The sequence below is a fragment of the Lissotriton helveticus genome, chromosome 1_1, assembly GCF_964261635.1.
Source record: "Lissotriton helveticus chromosome 1_1, aLisHel1.1, whole genome shotgun sequence".
In the NCBI taxonomy this organism is placed as follows: Eukaryota; Metazoa; Chordata; class Amphibia; order Caudata; family Salamandridae; genus Lissotriton; species Lissotriton helveticus.
In genome coordinates, this window is record NC_136057.1 from 311,380,509 (window position 1) to 311,403,034 (window position 22,526).

At 46.9% G+C, this 22,526-nt stretch overlaps 1 protein-coding gene across 2 annotated transcripts in view; it reads left to right on the forward strand.

Annotated features, from left to right (window-relative positions):
• NUP205 (nucleoporin 205) overlaps positions 1-22,526 on the forward strand; it is a 920,380-nt gene that overhangs the window by 587,796 nt on the left and 310,058 nt on the right. For both annotated transcript variants that reach the window (XM_078671666.1, XM_078671676.1), the window contains exon 24: positions 18,897-19,046. In XM_078671666.1, coding sequence (XP_078527792.1) covers positions 18,897-19,046 — 150 coding nt within the window. The remainder of the gene's footprint in view (positions 1-18,896; positions 19,047-22,526) is intronic.

A 22,526-nucleotide genomic window follows, 5' to 3' on the forward strand; every position in this document is an offset into this window, starting at 1 on the left:
GAGACACACACACAGAGACACACACACAGAGACACACACACAGAGACACACACACAGAGACACACACAGACAGAGACACACACAGACAGAGACACACACAGACAGAGACACACACAGACAGAGACACACACAGACAGAGACACACACAGACAGAGACACACACAGACAGAGAGACACACAGACAGAGACACACACAGACAGAGACACACACAGACAGAGACACACACAGACAGAGACACACACACCAAGGGCACAGTTACACACCTTTTAGAGAGCGATTCCAGGGAACTTGGAAAATTAGATATCGAGTCCCAGAGGCGCTCCTCGTCATCCCATGTACCGCATAATTCACTGCACAAATGAGTCTACGCCAAGGGCCACCTACCCTGTGGAAATCCTAGGTCTTGCCCCCTTCGCCATCCTTTGGACCACATAATTCACCCCACAAACGAGTCAATGCCAAGAGCCACCTCCCATGTGGGAATTCTAGCCCTTGACCTGTTGGCGAGGCTTCAGACACACCATTAACAATAATCACATAGAGAATAGTTCTAGAAGTAGTAAAGTGGATATATTTCCTGACTCGCATTTTTGTGTGAAGCCTATTTCCAGTGTATTCCAGCACAAAGGAAACCAGCGACGTGAGGAACTGTGGTGTCAAGAAAGATGCAATTTGCTGAGATATTTCATGAAAACCAGACAGTAATATCTCCTTTGAATAAAAATGATATACAATTTATGTGGACAATAGTAAGGACATAGGCTTTCAAGAGCTGGACATTTCGCCCACATATTCAGATACAAGGGGCACTAGTGTGTTTTTGAAAGTGAACTCAGTCCTTTACATATTTTTTAAAGGGGTCTAATTCCGGGTTACAAGGCCACAGCGCCGGTATGTACAGGCCTGCAAAACTCAGAAAGAATGAGACAAACCACTAGTAGATTAATTAAAGTGAGGATGCTATTTAAGCAGGGGTTTGGCTTTTAGTGATGCAGCATGTGCAGTGGCACCGGGGCCAAGAGGCCCTGAAAGTGCACTGAACCCTGATTTTTGATGTATTTTGCAATTCTAACCTTAGCCAGGAGGGCAAGTTTCTTCCTTCGCACTAGGGCCCATGACACTCACTGGCTACGTCACTGTGTCTGAGATTAAAAGATGTTGAGGGAGACTCTATGAAGGTATGTTACATTACCCTGTTTGAAGTATTAAGCTTTTGAAGCGTGCATACACGGTATCTATATGGTCCCTACGCGCACGCCGTAGAGATGAGGACCAGAAAAAAAGAAAGGTATTAAAGGTAACCCGCTATGGCTTTGTCGATAGGAACACATCATTAGAAGAAATGCAGAATGCAAGGGTAAATGAAATAAATACATCTCATAGTAGGGTGTTTTTGAACGCAGTGATAACATACTTTCCTATAGAAGAAACCTATTCAACTCAACAATAGTTACAACTCGGCCAGAATGTTTTTCTCCCACTTATTTTAGTACTAACAAACTACTTTATTTTTTTAGAGGAGGGTAACCTAATATAATCAAAAAAAGTCAACTCCCCAGATACTTTTGTTTTGGAAACAAACAGTGGATTTGGCCAAATATGCATTTCCTCAGAGCAGAAATTGATTGTTTCAATTACCGTTTGAATGTACTTAAGGGCAGAGACATTGTTAGCCAGTGGTAAACTGGGCAACAGCCCAGGGCGCTATCCTCTAAGGAGCGTCATGGGGAATTTATTTTTCTCTCCATATCACCTTTATTTCTACCTCTCAGCGTGTTTTCTCTCTGCTTATCTATATTTCATGCTCTGACATGTCTGTGTAATGATTTTGAGATTAAACCAAGACATATTGTAACTGTTTTTAAGAGACCCCCATCTCTGAAAATGTAATGTATAATTATTACTTAACACCGTGCATGTTTTGAACTAGCAGAAAATTAGTAATTAAGTTTAAAAAAGTTAATCAAATCATGGGGGCCCACGTTATGTGTTGCCAGGGTCTCAAAAATGTAGATAAGACTAGTGAGTCTTAACAGCAAGTATACTGTGATCAGTAGAGGGCGGGCCATATGAACGTAAGAGTCAGTTGTAATTTACACCCCCTAGCCCCATTAGTTCATTATTAGGTTTGACCCACTGGCCACTTCATGGCGCTGAATTCCCCATCTATGTACATTTTAGAGCCTCGGTCACACATTATCTTTCAAGGCACAAACTGAGATTCCTGTATAATGGTTCACAGAGGTACTGGGCCTGTGGTTTATTTCACACGGTTCACCTCTGCAGTAAGCCAGGAGGTACCCGCAGCTTCCAAGGTTTGAACCTGGCCATCTCGCCTTGACTCCTACTGCAAACCATAGATGCTCCAGGCAACCTCGACCTTTGACCCGTGAAGATTTTAGCCGATCAGGCCTTCGTGCGGATGTTGCTCTCAAAAACGCAATTCTCCGATGTGATCCATTATATAATAGAAGTATCATAATAAAAAGTGTAATCTTATAAAGCAGTAAGGATGAGAAATACGAGACAGTGATAACCCTATTTCCAATGAAATGTGGTTTGTCTAGTTTTTAATGCGAACCAGGCACATTCTGATTTAAACGTTTTCAAGAATATATAAGAAAACGCAATGGGCAGATCCTACACGTGATTCTGATGTAGAGGTCACGTTTAATGTTTGTTTACTGAAATCAGTGTGTGTGAGCAGTGCATATAAATGTACTGTCTCACTTAATCCAAGGGGAGAAAAGTACTGCACATGTGCGGTTTACTATTACGAAAAGGAAAACGCACCTTTTAATTCACACGAGTAAGTCGTGCTTATTACCAGGTAGTAATAATAATAAACAACTCTGCGTGCTCAGGTTCTTACCTGTAAAAACATCCTTCCTATCACGTTACGCGGATTATTAAATGCACGCTATTGTCTCGATACCAGTCAGATAATTTGATGAAATTTCACAATCCGTCTGGGCGCCGGACGGTTTTACAAACGTGTCCCCTAAGTCCTGCACATGCTGGCCTGTTACAGCCTTCAGTCACCAGTCCCCGGCCTGTCCACACCCGCGGTTTTTACAAGGGACTCTGCAGCGAGGCCTCACGCACGAATTAGAGGCAGCCTGTCAATCATGGGGCAAAAGCAATTTTTTGGGTGCATTTTTATAAATACGACCTATTCAGCCCATCTGCCACCTCTTACACATGTGAAAGAGTACAATTTGACACTGCATAACAACTGTTATATGAAACATAACTTTTGGTGAATTTATGCGATCCGAAACTATGTAGCACAGTATTTCCTTATGGTAAAGCACAAACTTCTTAGGTGGAGAAACCCAGTGAAAGTGGCGGAGCCTTGCTTCATTGGTGTAGCACAGACTGCCTTTCCATTTAAGAAAATATATTAAGAGAAAAACTCATTAAAAAAAATAGAAGCAGACTACCCGACACAAAGTATTTTTACACACCACGTCATTGCCCCCAGAGAGATAATTTAGAACAATATTCAGATAAGATTAGTGTGACTGTTCAGATGTCCCGTTCAAGTACTGATTTCAGTATTCAGCACTTTGTTAGCGCTCATTGTCGCTAACAAAGAACGTCGGAAGGATTCAACAGTCTACTGAATAATTAAGACTGTACTCCATACAGAATGAAAGGACGCAGGACGGAGCTGCGGATGTATACATAACCTGCACTGGCTGCGCTGATAGATATGGCTTTCATTTTGAGCCCTTGATCAACGCATTGAAGAGAAACCTACAACACAAACAAGCCGGCGAGTGGTGCACGCGCCACAGCAAGAGATCTGTTTTCAATTATCGCGCCCGTGTCTAGGCATGATAATTGAAAACAGATGTCGACGTGCAGGTAACAGACACCAATGGGCCATGGGCGGAGCAAAGCCACCGCCTTTGACCTATTGCGTGCTGTCTTTCTAAAGAAGACTGCAAATGCCAATACCGTGGACCAAAAGGTATCTTACACGCACGAGCGTGTGCGATTCCAGGGTCCGTTTTGAACCCTCCACAAAAGGGCTCTCGCCTGCGTGAGCAGTGCTGCGCATTGCATCGCTAGGGACGAGCCCTGAAATAGAAGGCAACAAGGGTCAAAATGAGGAGTGAAAAGTGGGAAAAATGAGGCAAAAGCAGGGTAAAGTGCTAATGCAAGAGAGGCGCGACAAAGCAGAGTGGAAAGTGGGCAGTGGGAGGCAAAAGAGGAGTGAGCAGAAAGAGTGGGAAAAGATGAAAATATGCAAAAGATGCAAGCGGTGAGAAGTGAGTGAGAGAGGCAGGGATACTTGAATAAGATGGAGGAAGGCAAGGGGGGGACCCCAGTCCAGTGTCGCGGAGCAGAGCAAGGCCCAAAAGGATCGGGCATCTGTATGTTACTGGAGTTTCTGTGGTGTTTGATTTCATAGATTGTCACTTAGAATGTAACCCACCATCTGGAGAAGTAGCTTCAAAATCTTTGTGGCACTTTTTACTGCCCTATGTTGCTGTTGTTGATCATTTTCTAATTATATTAACGGTTAATTATCTAGGTTCTTCCAAATTTCATGTCAAGATTGTTTTGTATTGTTCTGCACACTTTCCATCCATATAGTGCTGTGTTGGATACTGAATAGTGAGTGAATCTTGTAAGCGAAAGTCATTGGGGAGGAAGCCTGGGGTAAAAAGAGGGAATGATAAAATAAAAGGTGAGAAAGATGGAGAACGAAAGGTGAAGTGAAATAGATGGAAAAGTTAACATGGTATGGGACTCCTTCAACATAATGAGGATGAGCTACTGCCTCTCTCTCAGTAGTGAGTGTTCATTCAGCTCATACCACTAAATGATATTCCTTGGTACTTGTTTTTCTTTGTAGATCCTAGTTTTTTTTTGTTTGTATTCTATTTACCTACCTGATTAGTCCCCATTCGTCTAAATCACTGACTGTATTTTACCACTTCTGAAAGTAAGCCTTCACGTCTTGCCATCTCTGCCTCGAGATACTCACCCACCTACTGATAGCATTAAGTTTCCTTAGTTGGTCACTTGGTTATCCACTTGGATTGGAGTCGTAATTTAGCCTTGGAAACCATTGGTAAATGACTGTACTAAAAAAGGATACAGCTCACTAACCTTTCACTGCCTCAAAACCCCAGGAAAAGGCTTACATCAATCAAATAGAAGTGTCACAGAGCTTGGCCCCATGGGTACATAGAATCTTGCTACCTGTGGGGAGAGATTTGATGGACAGATTTCCTGTCTGAACTCTGCTTGAGCCTACAGTTTGCCAGTTTTATTGGCGTTGTCAATCTGTACTATTGTGTAAGGTTCCTCAGCTCTATCGCTTTGTTACCTACAATGACTGAAAGGAATCTGAGAAAAGCTACAGTTTTATACAGACTGTGTTTGGTCGCGGTCACTGTGGAGTGCTGGCTAAGAGGGGCCCAATATGGATATGGTCATACCACTTAATTTCCAGATCAGATGTAATGCATGGTCTTTTTACGATGTTACTCCGATTGTGGTGTGTCTCAGTTAGCTGTTCTTCAGCTCAAACTCACTTTAATCTTTTTCGTTTTGTACTTTTGCAACTACTATGTGTTTTCAAATGCATCTTCAGCATTTGTTGCATCAAGGTTTTACGTCTTAGAACCTTAAGGGTTTTTTCAATGTAATTGTATGACTATGGCTTTCAGCTGTGCTAGAAAGCTTGTATATGTTTCATATTGTAGTTGTGTTAATGGATTGGAAACGCACACTATCGAATCAGGATTCTCACCGTAGATTTTATAGGACCCTCAACAGTGATGATCTGTCAGTGGCAGGTTTCCGCTGACATACTGATGACTGATAGTGACCATATTGGGTCTGTCCTCCACTAGGAGAGGTCTCACATGCCAGAGACATTTTTGGAATCTTTGATATAATACGATGTGCTTAAAATGTCTGCCAACAGATTATGACTGTATTTACAAAATATAGGGGGTAGTGGCAAGATAAAAAAAAACATGTACAGGATGTGTTTTGGGAAACAATTAGGTATCCCACACATCTATACAAAGAAGCATCTGGTCAACATGTTTGACTACTGTGGGTCTATGGCTTTCATCAGGACCAGGCTTGATTTCCGAATACCTTCATATAACCAATTTGGCTACTTTTCCCTAGTTATGGTACTTGTTTCTCAATAGAGCGTTTTAGGTGCCTGTGTCTTACCTTCACGAAAACCCGTTGAGGTTCCATAAGTGTGGAAGGGAGGCAGACTAGTGACGCTCCGCAATGCAGAAGATTCCATTCTAATAGGTGTCCTCCCATCCTGTACATATTTTTCAATCTTGCCGCTACCTGTAGGAAAGTACCCCTTTTTGCATGGTTACCCCCCATATTCCCCCACCACACTTTTTGCCTGACGTGATGCAACTTGACTTGATGTGCCCTGGGTCCCTGTCAATCAGGTTCCCAGGGCCTGTGTTCTTTACCAACCTGTACCTTTGTACCCACAGTTTGCACATCTCTGGCCACATGTAAGCCCCTTGGTCACAGTGCCCTTGATACCCATGGTACCTTTTACAACAAAGCCCTCTAAGGGCTGCAGCACCTATTGTGCCGCCCTTATTGGCCCTGTACCTTAACACCCACACACTGCCATTGTAGGGTGCGTCTTTTGGTGCAGAGAAAAATGAAGTTGGCATGGCACACATCCCTGTGTGCCATGCCTGCAATCTACTGCCTGTGGCCTAGGTAATTTATTTACAACAAGGGGTGGTGATGGACAGAGTCTCTGAATTAAGCAGAGTACTCTCACCCAGTCAAGAGATCAGGGCTAGATCCAACACCGTTTTATAGCTCATTGCACCATCCCAGTTTCAGAACCTGGCTGTATGCAAATTAGTCTGTCCCTGGCCCAGTGCATCATGGGAACAGGGCAGACCAGACTACAAAACTGTGTTGGATCTAGCCCTGATCTCTTGACTGGGTGAGAGTATTCTGCTTAATTCAGAGACTCTGTCCCTCACCACCCCTTGTTGTAAATCATTTTGTCCACCCTAAGCGTGGAAGGGTATACTCAGACATGAGTCCCTTGCTCATTGCACCATCAGGATTCAAGCAAGCCGGGCCGAAGACGGCTGTAATGCCAGAAACCGGTCCCCGGAAGCTTGTTTCCTTCCCAGTGTAAGAATTGGCTTTTGTAGTTTGGTTTGCCCTGTTCCCATCATGCACTGGGACAGGAACAGACTAATTTGCATACAGCCAGGTTCTGAAACTGGGATGGTGCAATGAGCTAAAAAACGGTGTTGGATCTAGCCCTGATCTCTTGACTGGGTGAGAGTATTCTGCTTAATTCAGAGACTCTGTCCCTCACCACCTCTTGTTGTAAATCATTTTGTCCACCCTAAGCGTGGAAGGGTATACTCAGACATGAGTCCCTTGCTCATTGCACCATCAGGATTCAAGCAAGCCGGGCCGAAGACGGCTGTAATGCCAGAAACCGGTCCCCGGAAGCTTGTTTCCTTCCCAGTGTAAGAATTGGCTTTTGTAGTTTGGTTTGCCCTGTTCCCATCATGCACTGGGACAGGAACAGACTAATTTGCATACAGCCAGGTTCTGAAACTGGGATGGTGCAATGAGCTAAAAAACGGTGTTGGATCTAGCCCTGATCTCTTGACTGGGTGAGAGTATTCTGCTTAATTCAGAGACTCTGTCCCTCACCACCCCTTGTTGTAAATCATTTTGTCCACCCTAAGCGTGGAAGGGTATACTCATACATGAGTCCCTTGCTCATTGCACCATCAGGATTCAAGCAAGCCGGGCCGAAGACGGCTGTAATGCCAGAAACCGGTCCCCGGAAGCTTGTTTCCTTCCCAGTGTAAGAATTGGCATTTGTAGTTTGGTTTGCCCTGTTCCCATCATGCACTGGGACAGGAACAGACTAATTTGCATACAGCCAGGTTCTGAAACTGGGATGGTGCAATGAGCTAAAAAACGGTGTTGGATCTAGCCCTGATCTCTTGACTGGGTGAGAGTATTCTGCTTAATTCAGAGACTCTGTCCCTCACCACCCCTTGTTGTAAATCATTTTGTCCACCCTAAGCGTGGAAGGGTATACTCAGACATGAGTCCCTTGCTCATTGCACCATCAGGATTCAAGCAAGCCGGGCCGAAGACGGCTGTAATGCCAGAAACCGGTCCCCGGAAGCTTGTTTCCTTCCCAGTGTAAGAATTGGCTTTTGTAGTTTGGTTTGCCCTGTTCCCATCATGCACTGGGACAGGAACAGACTAATTTGCATACAGCCAGGTTCTGAAACTGGGATGGTGCAATGAGCTAAAAAACGGTGTTGGATCTAGCCCTGATCTCTTGACTGGGTGAGAGTATTCTGCTTAATTCAGAGACTCTGTCCCTCACCACCCCTTGTTGTAAATCATTTTGTCCACCCTAAGCGTGGAAGGGTATACTCAGACATGAGTCCCTTGCTCATTGCACCATCAGGATTCAAGCAAGCCGGGCCGAAGACGGCTGTAATGCCAGAAACCGGTCCCCGGAAGCTTGTTTCCTTCCCAGTGTAAGAATTGGCTTTTGTAGTTTGGTTTGCCCTGTTCCCATCATGCACTGGGACAGGAACAGACTAATTTGCATACAGCCAGGTTCTGAAACTGGGATGGTGCAATGAGCTAAAAAACGGTGTTGGATCTAGCCCTGATCTCTTGACTGGGTGAGAGTATTCTGCTTAATTCAGAGACTCTGTCCCTCACCACCCCTTGTTGTAAATCATTGTGGCCTAGGTAAGCCACCCCTCTAGCAGGGTGCACTAGACCACAGGTGGAGTTACAGCTACATGAGCACTTTACCCCTACAGAGTCTAAGTCCATTCTTAGACATTGTAAGTGCAGTAAAGCCATAAAGAGTATATGTTCTGGGAGTTGGTCATTACAAACTCCACAGCTCCGTAGTGGCTTTACTGAAAACTGGGAAGTTTGGTAGCAAACTTCTCAGCACATTAAACCCACATTGATGTCAGTGTGGGATTTAATGCAGAAGGCACCTTAGAGATACCTCCTGAAAAAACTACCTGCCCTGGTGTGGTTCCTGAATGTCTGCCACCATTTGCCACTACCAGACAGATTTCTAGACCCCTGGGTTGAGGGCTATCCTGGGCAGAGGTATCATGCTTCCTCCTCCAAGATGGGTCTGGGTCCACAAAGGTAAAGCTTCAAAGGCCTGCTGCCTTTGTAAGCTGTCCCTGCCTTTTGTCCACAGCAACTGGCTCCCTCCGTTCTGGATGCCAAGTTGGGAGGGAGAATCGGCAGGAAAACCGAGTTAGGAGGAGACGTGTGCCCTCCTTTGGCCCCCCCCTCCCCCCTCAGGTGGAGGAGGCGAGGTGAAGCGCACATCTGAGTTCCCTCCATCATGAAGATGAGGGGACCCAGCCAATTAGCGAGAGGTATATGGCACCTTCCCACTGGAGGGTCGCATAATAGCGGTATACCCACCCCAAGGAAGTGACCTATTAGTGTCGACCAGCACACCCTTTTAAGCGCCCCTAAATTTAGGGGAGACCCAGAACTTTGCCTCCTCATATATTAGGAATAAACAAGGACCAAAGAGCCGTGCTGACCCAGGAAGAAGACGACACAGACTGCTTTGGCCCCAGCCCTGCTGGCCTGTCCTGACTACATCGGAAACCCCGGCATGTCCAGAAGGCCCCAAGAGTCCCGAGGACCTGCCCTACATCCATATTGAAGACTCTACTTCCCGTGAAACCAGCTTTGATCATCCACCACAGAATCCGGATCCCTGCGGCTCTGCACCACTCCGTACCCGACGCCTACTGCCCAAGTTCAAGTGGCCCAACACCGTGAGGAGGTCTCCCCTGCGATCCTGACCTGGGATCTGATGATCCTCGACCTACCTCAAGTTTCAAGCCGACGCCTGCAGCCTCAACCTGAAGGGCCCCCCCGACTGTGACCGAAGTTGGTAAGAAGATCTTTTGCCAAAAGACATCCCTGCACCCAATGCCTCACAGCCTTGGGTGGCTCAACCAACTGTTGTCCAGGCATCACTCAAGACCCAAATTCCCTCTTGGTCGCCTCCAGGAAGCCTCCCTGCCCGAGCCTGCAGCCTTTTCTTTGCGCCTCTGTACTACTGGTCGTGCAGCGTCTGTGCTGATTGTTGGCCCCTGCAGTGCTGATCTTAACCCCAGGAGCTCCCACACCCAAGTGGCCTGCCCGTAAGCAGCCCATGACCGAAGGCCTCCTTAGCCCTATTGACTAACATTAGGCCACTACACTCTGCACCCGGCTGCCCCAGCGCTGCTTGTAGCGCAATTAGAGTGCGGGATTGGACCTTGAGGAACCCCTAAAAGCCAAACTTACATGTAAACCGTTAACACACTTTTCCCCATAGTTTTTGTTTTGTTCCTTAAAATGTTTCGTGTCAAGCTGAACTTTTGTATGAAAGAAAAGTAACTATTTTAAACATGAAAAAGGTCTTACTTACCTTTGTGTTGTAAAATCCTCTGTGTGATATCTATGCCTATCACCCCAAGTAGTCGATGGAATCCAAAAGTAACACAAAAGTAATCAAAAGTAATTTCTATGTAATTTAAACAGTTTTTAAAGCAAATACAAACCTGTAACTATTGCAAATCAATTCCGAATTGCACTTCCTTGTAAAGTTTTACAATTGCAAGTACATTTTCCCCACCTGTACCAAGTCCGGCTTGGTTCTAGAAATAAAACTTAAGTACACCTTTTTTTGTACTTACCCAATTGATCAGGAGTCTCTTCGAGTGTGTGTAATCACTCCTTGATTGAGTTTATGTAATAAATGCTTAATACACCCTCCTGATCAGCCTAACTGCTTGACCAATCTATCACAACAGTGCTGTTCTCCTGTATTGGGGTGTCTTTCTTAGATTCACATGCTTGAACATTCCCTGTCGTCGAAGGGGGAGTCCCACTGTACAGAACATAGCAATATAGCAATAACAAACCATAGTACAGGTAAGAAAAAACCATAGAGTAGCATTGAAACATAGAGCTTAATAGATAGAAAGACTTGTCACTTTATTAACATATCCAGGTCATTGTAAACAGTCCAAACTCCAGCCACTTAGGAGTTAGCACCCTCTAGAATGTTCTCCTCAAAGGCTCAGGCCCTCAGATTTTCTACTGCACATCGTGTGAAGGGAGTCTCCCTGAGCTCTGCTCAGTTTTTTTCTCTTTTTTTCTTCAAAAAGGAGTAATTTTTGCCATGTCTGCTCCCTCTTCAGACCCTGTGGAACAGGTGGAAAACAGCGAACTCATTCTGAGGGTCCACATAAAAAGTGCATTTATTGCCTCTATCCTGAGCATCAGGTAAACGATTGTAAAATTTGCAGGACTTTCTCTCAAAAGACCTTGAAGGACAGAGAGGGGCGCGTCTCCTTCTGTGGCTACAGAAGATGAAGACTATGGATAACCCCCTGTCCGATGTAAAAAGTGTGTCCTCTGTCCGGACTGCTTCATCTTTGAAGAGAGCCAGTGAGTCAGAGAAGGATTCTCCTAAAATTAAAGTGGCGAAGAAACATCATGTTAAGTCAACAGACCTGCCTTCATATTCAAAAGGGGTGCTCCCAGCCCCTCAGAGTCTATCTTCACCCTCTACGCCCCGAGATCTGACTCTACGGCGTCCAAGACTCTATCCGAGCAGTTATTACCTAAGAAACTGGCTATTTTGTCGACTAGCGCGTCATCGCTCCCTCTGGCGACGAGGACTTCTGTCGTCGCTTCTACAATGACGACTTCAGCTTCTTCATCTATGATGCTGGCTATGATCCTCTCATTGGCGACACCGATGTCGACGTTTGTGTCAGTAAAGGTGAGGCCTCTGTCGTCTACGGTGCCTTTGACTTTGTCGACGGCGTCTACTAAGCAGAAGAAGCATTCGTCGCCGCGCACTTCTTTGTCGACGCAAGGTTCAACTTTGTCGACGGTAGATCAATGGCAACATCTCTCGCCGACAACGACAGCGTCGACGGCTGCATCCATGGATTTAGTTCCATTGTAGTCTACAGGCTCTCTCCTTCAACGCCGACTGTCTTCTTTGGATACCTTGTTACCAATCAAATCGACTCCTCATCTCCCAGCAGAACTGTTTTCTTCTGACGCAGGTGAGGGTGATTCAGAGGAGGATGGCAGGTTTCAGACTGCTTGCAGTCTCTCCGAACTGCTAATTAAATGCCAAGATTTGGATGACTATCAGGACTATGAGGATTATTCAGAGCATACCGGCCAACCAGCACCGGAACTTCCCATGATGCATATGCCCATGTCCCTTATTTCCAATTTATGCTGACTGACTATTACCGTCATTTTCCAACCTCAGTCCGGACCTCTCCTGAACCACAAGCACCTCTTCCACCTCCGCTCGTTGCAGAGCCGCTTCCCCCTATCTTCTGCATCGGCGTCAAGGTTCCAACGCCAGGATACTCCACATGTCATTGAGGATGACAATGATGAGGATGATGACAGAGAAGAGGGTGAGCTGGATAATAGATCCCTCCTCACTGAATGGGCCAATTATCAGATTCAAACACCGTCTCCCACCGATCCAACTCCTCTGGATTCTCCACTGGTGAACATCGGCAGATTCCAAGTCCTTATGGAAAGAGCAGCAACAAGATTTCACCTCCCTATGGTCACCAGAGACGAGGATTGTTTCTTGTATGACTTCAAAGATCAGCCACAGAAACCAGTACGTGCTATTCCAATCATAGATTTTATTTGGCAAGAGGGTCTCAAGCTCATGCAGAACCCTAATTCCATTCCTGCTGTTCTGCCACATATGGATAAGAAGTACACGGCCCCTGCCAATTCGCCTGCTTGTCTTATTGCACAGCTGAAACCCGATTCCATTATTACTCAGGCGGCACAACGTTGTGCCCAAAATCGTTCATCTCCGCTATCGGCTCCTCCGGACCGTGAGGGAAGACGACTTGATGCTATTTGCAAAAAGTTCTCCACTATGGCAGCAACTACAGTCTACAATTCTTTGGCTATCCTTGGCCGGTATGATCGACAAATGTGGTCGGACATTTCTTCCCTCGTAGATTTGATACCAGAACCTTCCAAGGCAGAAGCGTTGAAAATTCTTCAAGAAAGGGAAAGGATTTCCTCAGAGATTATTGATTGTGCTGTTGACGTATCTTCCACTGGCTTTTGCCTACTGGCAGGAGCGGTAGTCCTCCGGCGGCAGGGCTTGTTAAAAGCTACTTCTTTCCGTCAGGAGGTACAGTCGAAAATATTGGACATGCCTTATGACGGTGAATCACTGTTCAGAGAGCACATTGATGATGCCCTTCAGACAATCAAGAAGGACACCAACACTGCTCGTGCGCTCGGTACTCTTCAATTTAAAAAGCAACCCTCTTGAGGTGCGAGGGGCCTTTCTGGGAGGTTCCAATCAGTACCGGCAGTACAACTTTTTTCAAAATCAACGTTACTCCTCCCTAAATCAACAGTCGTAGACACAACCGCCAGCGGCCTCTTACAAGCAGTACAGAGGAAAATTGTCTTATAGAGGCAGAGGTTCATCCAAGAAACAATGACTTTTTACATCTGCCACCCTCCATACCTCCCACACACACAAAGGTTGGAGGTCGAATCTCCCGTTTTTAATCCAAATAGTCAGGAATTACTATAGATAGATGGGTTCTGGATATTGTGCACAGGGGGCACGCTTTAGAGTTTGTAAAAATCCCTCCCAATTCTCCACCCAGAGGTCCTCCTCCCCATCTGAAGGAACTTTTAGGTCAACTCACAATCTTGTTGAGAAAAGGCGCGATCAAAGCTACAAAGGGGCAGAGGTTTCTATTCAAGGTTATTCCTTATACAGAACAAGTCGGGAGAATGGTGCCCCATTCTGGACCTACGGTCCCTAAACAAATACCTCAGAAAGGAAACATTTCTAATGTTGTCTTTTCAGGAGGTGCTTCCTTTACTATTCCAGAATGAATACATGACCACACTGGACCATCAAGATGCCTATTTTCATGTCCCAATTCTTCGCAGGTACAGAATTTTCCTCAGATTCAGAGTGGCTGGTAGTGATTTCCAATTCAAGGTCCTTCCTTTTGGCCTCCGTTCTGCGCCCCGGGTGTTTACCAAGATCCTGGCACCTGTGGCAACGTATCTTCGTCTACAAGGCTTACAGATATTTCCCTATCTCGACGACTGTCTTCTAAAGGCACAGTCGTTCGTACTGGCATCCTGTCATACATTACTTTGCAGTGTCCTTCTTCCAGTCTCTGGGCCTTACTTTCAACCTGGAAAAGTCTCCATTTGATCCTGCTCAACTCAGGACATTCTTGGGGGCTATAATAGTCATGAAACTGACAAAAGCGTTTGTGTCCCTCGAAAGGTATCAACGACTTTGCAATCTAGCTAATTCCGTCTAGTCAGGAAAGTCCGTTTCTGTTCGGCCGTTGAAGTCTTTGCTGGGGATGCTGTCCTCTTGCATTCCCCTAGTCTCTCACTGCTGCCTGAAAATGAGACCCATCCAGGAGGAACTCGACAAGCAATGGACTCAAGTTTCAGGATCCTTCAACAATATGGTCAAGGTCACCTCCCAGATGAAAACAGCTCTGTTATGGTGGACCCTCGAAACAAACGTATCATCAGGCCTTCCATTTCTGGAGAACACCCCAAGTTTCACTCTCACAACAGACGTGTCCCTCGAAGGTGAACTAGCACATTAACCTTCTGGAGTTATTGGCCATATTTCTGGGGCTAAAGGCTTTTCGCACCATCATTCAGGGAGCTTCGGTGTTGATCTGGACGGACAACACAACATACATGCACTATATAAACAAACAAGGGGGCACAAGGTCCATTTTGCTATCCCTTCAGGCTCACTAAATCTGGGATTGGGCGATCCAGCATCAAATCACTCTTGACGGCAGTACATGATTCGGCAAAATCCAACATTCTAGCGGACTCCCTGAGCAGGTCAACCTCATCCTACCATGAGTGGGAATTGCATCAACCCACACTGGATCACATCTTTCGGTTATGGGGTCCCCCCCAATCTGGATCTGTTCGCAACCAATCTGAACCGCAAATACCCATTCTACGCAAGTTGGTTTCCCCAACCAGAGTCGTGCTGGAATGCTTTTTTTGATGAACTGGTCAAAAATATATGCCTACGCTTTTCTGCCGATTCCTCTGGTCCCCAAGGTGCTTCGGAAAATGAGAGGGAGCCTTGCCACATTATTCTAATAGCTCCCAGGTGGCCTCGACAAATCTGGTTTACAGAACTCCTGCTCCTGTCGCAGTGCAATCCGATTCTGATCTGCCCAATTCCAGATCTTCTTACAATGGATCAGGGACAGGTGTGTCATCACGATCTGGCATCTCTTCGTTTAGCGGCCTGGAACCTGAGCACTATGAGTTTGCCAACTTGAACATTCCTAAAGACTGCAGGGAAGTTCTTGCAAAGGCTAGGGCAGCCTCCAGTGTGAAAACCTACAAACTCAAATGCAAACGGTTCTGTCTTTGGTGTGAAACTGCTAACGTACACCCCATTAACTCTACACAAGACCAACTTTTGCCTTTCTTTTTTTACATCTGGCAAAATCAGGCCTCTCCCATGCTACCCTTAAAGTTGTTTCTGGCTGCAATTTCAAGATTTCGGCAGGATGGCTCCACCTCTTTACTCCTCCAGAGTAATTCAACAATTCTTGAAGGGCCTATTTCGAATGTTTCCCCCAATTCGTCACCCGCCTCCTCCTTGGCATTTAAACATTGTATTGGCACAGCTCATGAAAGCCCAGTTTGAGCCTATCCATAAGGTCGATCTCAAATTCATTTCTTGGAAGACTTCACTGCTGTTGGCTCTCACCTCTTCTCGTTGAGTCAGTGACATTCAGGCGTTTACTACAAAACCACCTTTTCTACAATTCACCAAGGACTATATCTTGTTCCTCACCAATCCGGCCTTTATCCCCAAAGTGCCATCTGATTTCTATCTTAATGAGGCGGTCATTTTAAAGACTTTTTTTCCTAATCCTCCATCATCAGCGGAGAAAGCATTACATTCATTAGATGTCAAGTGATGTCTGAAATTTGATCTTCAAAGAACGGCTACTATCTGTAAGACTGATCAACTTTTTGTAGCCTACGGACGGATGTGAAAGGGGCATCCAGTCACCAAACAGACGATTGTACGCTGGATATCTACTGCAGTTGGTTTTTGCCATCAGCAAGCTGGGAAACCACTTTGTCGTTCGCCTCTCAGGATCGGCCTCTCAGGATCAGCTCGTTGCTCAAATGGGTCCCCCTATTGACAACCTCAATTCCGAACTGCCATAAAGGCTCGGAAGATTGAGGGGTCAATCGAGGGAAGGAAAGGATGGGAACAGCGGGGAGGGAGACCTGTAAAGAATGAAAGGTTTCCGTAAGTCATAGGTTCAACATAAACAAGTATAACAGACCCTGCTTATTTCCACATAGGAGCCCCTGTCTACCTGTAAAGAAAATTAACCATGATGTGCAGCCATGCAAAGAAGGACAATTGGGTAGTCATCTAAGCCTTCGCTGGGCTACCTAGTTTTCTACGTAGTAGCAGACCTTTATATAAAACTCAAACTGGGTACTGTTGATAAAGGAACAACATATAAACATCACCTCACCATGATTAGAAATCATCACTTATGCATTTTTTATGGGGGAAAGATAACGATGTCCGGTACCCACCCGTATGGGTGTGTATGTAGGCTTCACAAGGGAAGAAGGATAGGCTACTCCAGGTACCACTCTATGACCCCCTGCAAAGATGAGACAAACATACACACACATTAAATACATATAAATCCTGGTATTCAATAAAGAGTTTGTAAATCAAACGATGCCTTTAAATATGTAGGTTGTGTTGTGAGAAAGGTCTATCCTTGAGTATCGAAACAATATACCACCTGGTATCAGAGTTCACCCCCAGATGCGAGTGAATCGCAGTAGAAGGTTACGCAAAGTTCTCAGCGTTGGAAATGTTCTAGCAAGGCTATTGTCTTAAGGACACGCTATGTCCTCGTGTAGAAATGAACTGCCGCTTAGGAGCGAGCGCTCGAAATACGCAAATTGACTCTTGGCGGTGTCACCGACAACGGTAACTGTCGCTTAGGAGCGAACGCTCGAAATATGCACATTGACTCTTGGCGGTGTCACCAACACCCGTAATTGTCGCTTAGGAGCGAACGCTCGAAATATGCAAATTGACTCTTGGCGGTGTCACCGACACCCTTACCCCACCGCACAGGAAGATTTGGCAGGTCTGAAATCGCTGGATGCCTCCGGACGTGTGCACCCTTGCACTCGAATAATCAGCGGTGTTTCGGTCTCCGGCTTTGGCTTTCATAGACCACCGGAACCTTCTTGCCGCGTCACTTCCTGTGCGCGCGCGTCACACTGCAAGGCAGCTGGGAGCGGTAGTTCCGGGAATGCCGCCTCCCCCTTCCATTCCTCCCGCATCTCGCGGAAAAGGACGGCGGCCCTTTTCCAGTAAGCGGGGAAAACGAGAGGCTCAGCGGTCGGGGTCCCGACCATGACACACTTGCTACAACTGTTCGAGCACATTCTACCAAAACAGTTTCCTCTTCTACCTCGCGGTTTGCTGGTGTACCTCTTCAGCACATCTGCAGAGCTGCAACATGGTCCAACAGACACACCTTTACCAAGCACTACTGTCAGGAAGCTGCTGACAACGCTGATAGAGCCGTGGGACAAGCTGTCCTACGTAATCACTTTAAATAAGGTGAGCCTTTGTTGCCTCCCTCTTCCTGTATACAAGGTAACTGTTTTTTCTATGCAGGAGTTTTGTTTATCGTACTGTGTTTTACGATTATGTATGGTTTACCTTGCATAGTTTTGGTATCACTGCTAACTACTCTTATTCAAGCCTGTGAATCTATGAAAGACACCCCAATACTTGAGAAGAACAAAAGTAACTTACCTGTAAACTGTGGTTCTCCAGTATTGGTGTATTTTTTTAGATTCACATGCGACCCACCCTCCTCCCCTTAGTGGCTCTCTTTTCCTACTTGACGCTTAGTCACTCTTGTGCTACGAAAATCGGAGGGCCTGAGCCTCTGAGGAGAACATTCTAGAGGCTGCTAACGCCTGATTGGCTGGAGTTTGGACTATTTACAATTACATGGATATATTAATATGACAAGTCTTTCTATTTATTAAACTCTGTTTCAATGCTACTCTATATTTTTTTCTTACCTATACTATTGTTATGTTATTGCTATGTTATGTTCCGTGGGACTCCCACGTCGACGACTGGGAATATTCAAGCATGTGAATCTATGAAAGACACCAATACTGGAGAACCACGGTTTACAGGTAAGTAACCTTTGTTCTTAGTTATTACCTAATTTAGCCTCTGCTACACCTCTGGATATCCCCTGGACTTTGCACACTATAACTTACTTTGGTATAGTCTATAAAGAGCCAGCTTTCTACGCTACCTCCTATATTTTGTAAATTGTCATAATATTTTGGAGGTCGGAGGCAGTTTCAAACACATTGTTTTATATCAAGGATCCCAAAAATGGCTGTGGCATGAGACATCGCCTCCTGGTAGATGACAAACCCAATAATTTCACTATCAGTCATCAGTACGTCAGTGGAAAACCTGCCACTGACAGAACATCGATGTTGAGAGTCCTACAAGAATGTCCATTAGGGAGCCTCGATTTGATATTGTGCTCTTCCACTCTCTTTGACTCTATTGCTATCCCCAGGAAAGCAAAGTGTAACTATTTCTAGCTACCTCCCCCTTGCCCCCCCCCTCCCACCCCCCCCCCCACCCGATATTTGAAGAAGTCTACAGGGATTGTTCACCCACTGGTCTGTTATTTCTTTTTAGAACATGAGATCTCTGCCCTAAACCAGATGTCCTGGCTCATGAAGACTGCCTCAATAGAACTCCGTGTGACATCACTGAACCGCCAGCGCTCCCATACGCAAAGGCTTCTGCAGCTGATTTTGGATGATATGCCAATGAGACTGTATTCTTGTAAGTTTTTTTTTATTTGACATTGGGGTAAACATAATGTGTAGTAAATCTGTCGCAACAAAGATCATCTATCTTCAGTGTTAATGTCTTCAGTGAAAATGTCATGCCATCCTCCTAGATCAACTTGCAGTACTGAATACATGTTTTTAATTTGGAACTAATTCTGCTTGGGAGGCTTTATGCTGATTTTTCACCTAGACATGTATTTAAGGGGCATGTACTCTGCCTCTCTGCACGGAATGTGCACATTTACTAACATTATGTGTATTTATTATCGGCTCATTTTTGAAGGAAATGATCCAAGCTGCAATGACTGTATAATGTTCATTAGTGCTATATCTATTATTTGAATGCAACATGATGGGATCATGCAGATTCTATGATAAACCTAATAATATAAATGTGCTTGGTTCTAAAAGGTAAAACCTTGGACTCCTTAAATCCTGGTTATGTCACTGTGTAGTGGAGTAATTCTGCACTTGAGTATGGTATCTATTTTGAGGATTTTGAGCCTCGGTGTTGGTTGGGGTTGCCATGGTATTTCAAAATTGATGAATAAGGGGGTGTGGCCAAGATGGCGACTTGGTTTGCTGAGGCTCCTCGCCGTGGCCCTTCGCCCTCAGTGTTTTCTGCACTTCCCCCCGCAAAGCGCTGGCAAGTATAGCGCAAGGAGTGGGGGTCCCTCGGCGCCCTTCGAGAGAGGTTGATCGAGTTACCTACCCCTAGAACGCTGTTTCGATTGCTTTGGCCAGCTCCGGCGAGCTTCAGACGTTTTCCGGACTTAGGGAGGCCCCCCTGCGGAGCGTGTACCGGAGCGGCACACCCGGAAGAGATCCTGCCGTGCCCTGAGGGTGAAAACTGCCGTGCCGCTTGCCCCGGGTCGGCCCGGACAAGCTTGGGCAAGATGATGGCTGCCTGGTAAGAGAGCAGCGGCTCTGCGGTGCCGGGAGAGCTCTGGAGCCCTGAGCAATCTGACCGCCACTGTGGGGAGCAAGCGGCGAGCATTGAGCGGCCCCCACCCTGCCAGGGGGTGCTCCGCTTCACCAGTGGACACAGTACAGGCAGCAGAGGAGGCGGCGGGTAGGCACGAAACTCTAGCGCGCTGCTGCGGCCCTGCCGAGATCGGTGTGGGAAGGCCTTTGTTCCCCTGGGCCCCACCGCGAGGCTTGCGGAGGTGGAGGTGACGACTCCCTATGCGAGGCCCAGTGGACTGGATGTGACCTTTGTGGGGGAGTCTATACCTTGGCCTGGTGCTGTCTTCGTCAATTGCCTGTGGTGAGCTGCGTGGGTAGGCCTGAGACTGGGTGAAAGGCTGGCCCCCGTCGGACGTTCGCTGGACACTGCTCTCGTACCCCCGCAAACTGTGTATTGACGCCGGCCCCCTTACTGATGACGTCCAGGGGACAGAGGTGCGGATCTGCGGCCTGAACTGCAGGGTGCGGGGCCCGGACCACGCGAGTGAGCCCTGACCAACGCAGGCGGGTGTGGTGTCTACAGATACGTTAAAGGCCTTCCTGGGATCCACGGCGGCACCTGACCTACTTGCATAGGCCCTGGGAACTGCAAGTAGGAGCTTGTGGAGTGCGAGCTTCCGTCTCTGCAGCGTTGATCCGTGGACCGTGCTTTTGAGTGGGCCTGGTTGCGGCGTCTCCCTCGTGGAAGGAGTCTAGTTCTCAAAGGAGGCGTCACCCGGCCAGTGTGGGGCACTACGGACAGTGGAAGCTGGACGACAGGACTCGGAGGCCTACCTGGCATAGCACTGGTCCTTACATGTAGGCGCTACTCTTGGAGACTTTGATCTGGGGGGACTTTTAATGCGGACCGCCCTCCTGATTCTCGCTGCACTCTCTTTGATGGTGGTTGCCCTCCAGCTGTCCCGCCGCACCGTGCCTCGCAAGGCCAGACGGAGCTCGCATTTGCCGTCAATGCTGTGGTCCGGTGGACTTGTTTAGGGGCTTCACAACTGGAGTGGCTGCTACGCCTAGAGAGCGTTTCCCATTGGGCGTGCCCTGCAACATTATCCCTGGCATGTCTTCCGTGAGGAAGAAGGGGGACCGCACATTAAAAGACATGCTCACCATGGGGTCGAGGCTGGGCGATAAGGGTCAACTTGCATCACCGGCATTGCCTTTCACCACCGGGCAGGCTGAGTGAGAGGGGCCCATCACTAGGTCTTTTCTGGAAACTCTCTTTAACACCCTCAGAGACGATTTTAAAACCCTAAAACAGGAGGTCCGCGAAATACGCCGGGATGTTGATGCACTTGGCGAACGAGTGGCCGCTGTTGAGTAGGAGGATCGATCTAAATTGGAGGAAATTGAACATCTGCAACAGGAGGTACTCCGCCTTCTGGACCAACAGGTGGACTTGCAAGCTCATGCAGAGGACCTCGAAAATAGGTCTCTAAGGAATAACATCCTGGTGAGAGGCGTTCCATTGCAAGCCAAGGGGTAAGATGTCACGGGGTACCTTCAAGGCCTCTTCAGGGACATACTGGGGGTTGACCAGGACTTTGAGGTTCGCATCGACCGAGCCCACCGTGTGGGTTTTAGGGAGGAAAGCCCTGGCCCCTCCACCCGACATCTTAGCCTTCCTGCCGGATTTCCCCCTCAAAGGACGTGTTCTGAGAGAGGCCCTTTCGAAACAACCGATCACTTGCCAAGGACACGCCATTGCTCTCTATCAGGATTTGGCCTCCATCACTCCAGCAACGTAAAGCCTTTAGGGAGGTGACCGCTTTCCTTAAATCCAAGGGGGTGGCCTACTCTTGGGGCCATCCCTTTCGCATAATTTTCAAATGGAACGGTAAGCTCCAGCAATTCCGGTCCCTCCAGGAAACTAACAAGCTTTTGGGCCTCGCTCAAAACGGTCCGGATTCCTCCCCAAAGCCTTCACCGAGGTCGTTGAGGGACGAATGGCAGACGATAAGGCGTCATCGCTCGCCTAACTCCGGAACAAAACCAGACCAAGCTACAATGAACACTGAGAGAGTTTTGGCTTTTTCTCTCTAAACTGGCAATGGGGACTGCAGACGCATGAGTTTCTAGCTACCTTTGGGGCGGCGGGCGGGGAGCCTGGGTCGCCCTGGTACCATGAAAATTCTACTTCTTGAGGACCGAGTGACTGCAGCTCAGGCTGCGGATGCTGGATAATTTTTGAGATTGGGGGAGGGTTGGTTAGGGTGGGGGAGGATCGGGATTGGGAGGGAGAGGGTTACTGGGTAGAGGGTGGGTGGAACCTGTGTGCAATCTTTGGGGTAGATATGTAGTAGGATTCTTATGCGCTAAGGAGCTTATATAGCAGCGCCGCTTGATTTTTCCCTCTTGATAATTGGTCACTACATGACTGCACCACTTCCAAGTCCTTTCTTATGACCCAAGTCTTAACTCTTAATGTGAAGGGGTTGAACATTCCCATCAAGAGACGTGCGATTCTGAGCTACCTAGAGAATTCGGGGCCTCTGTCTACTACGGGAGACAC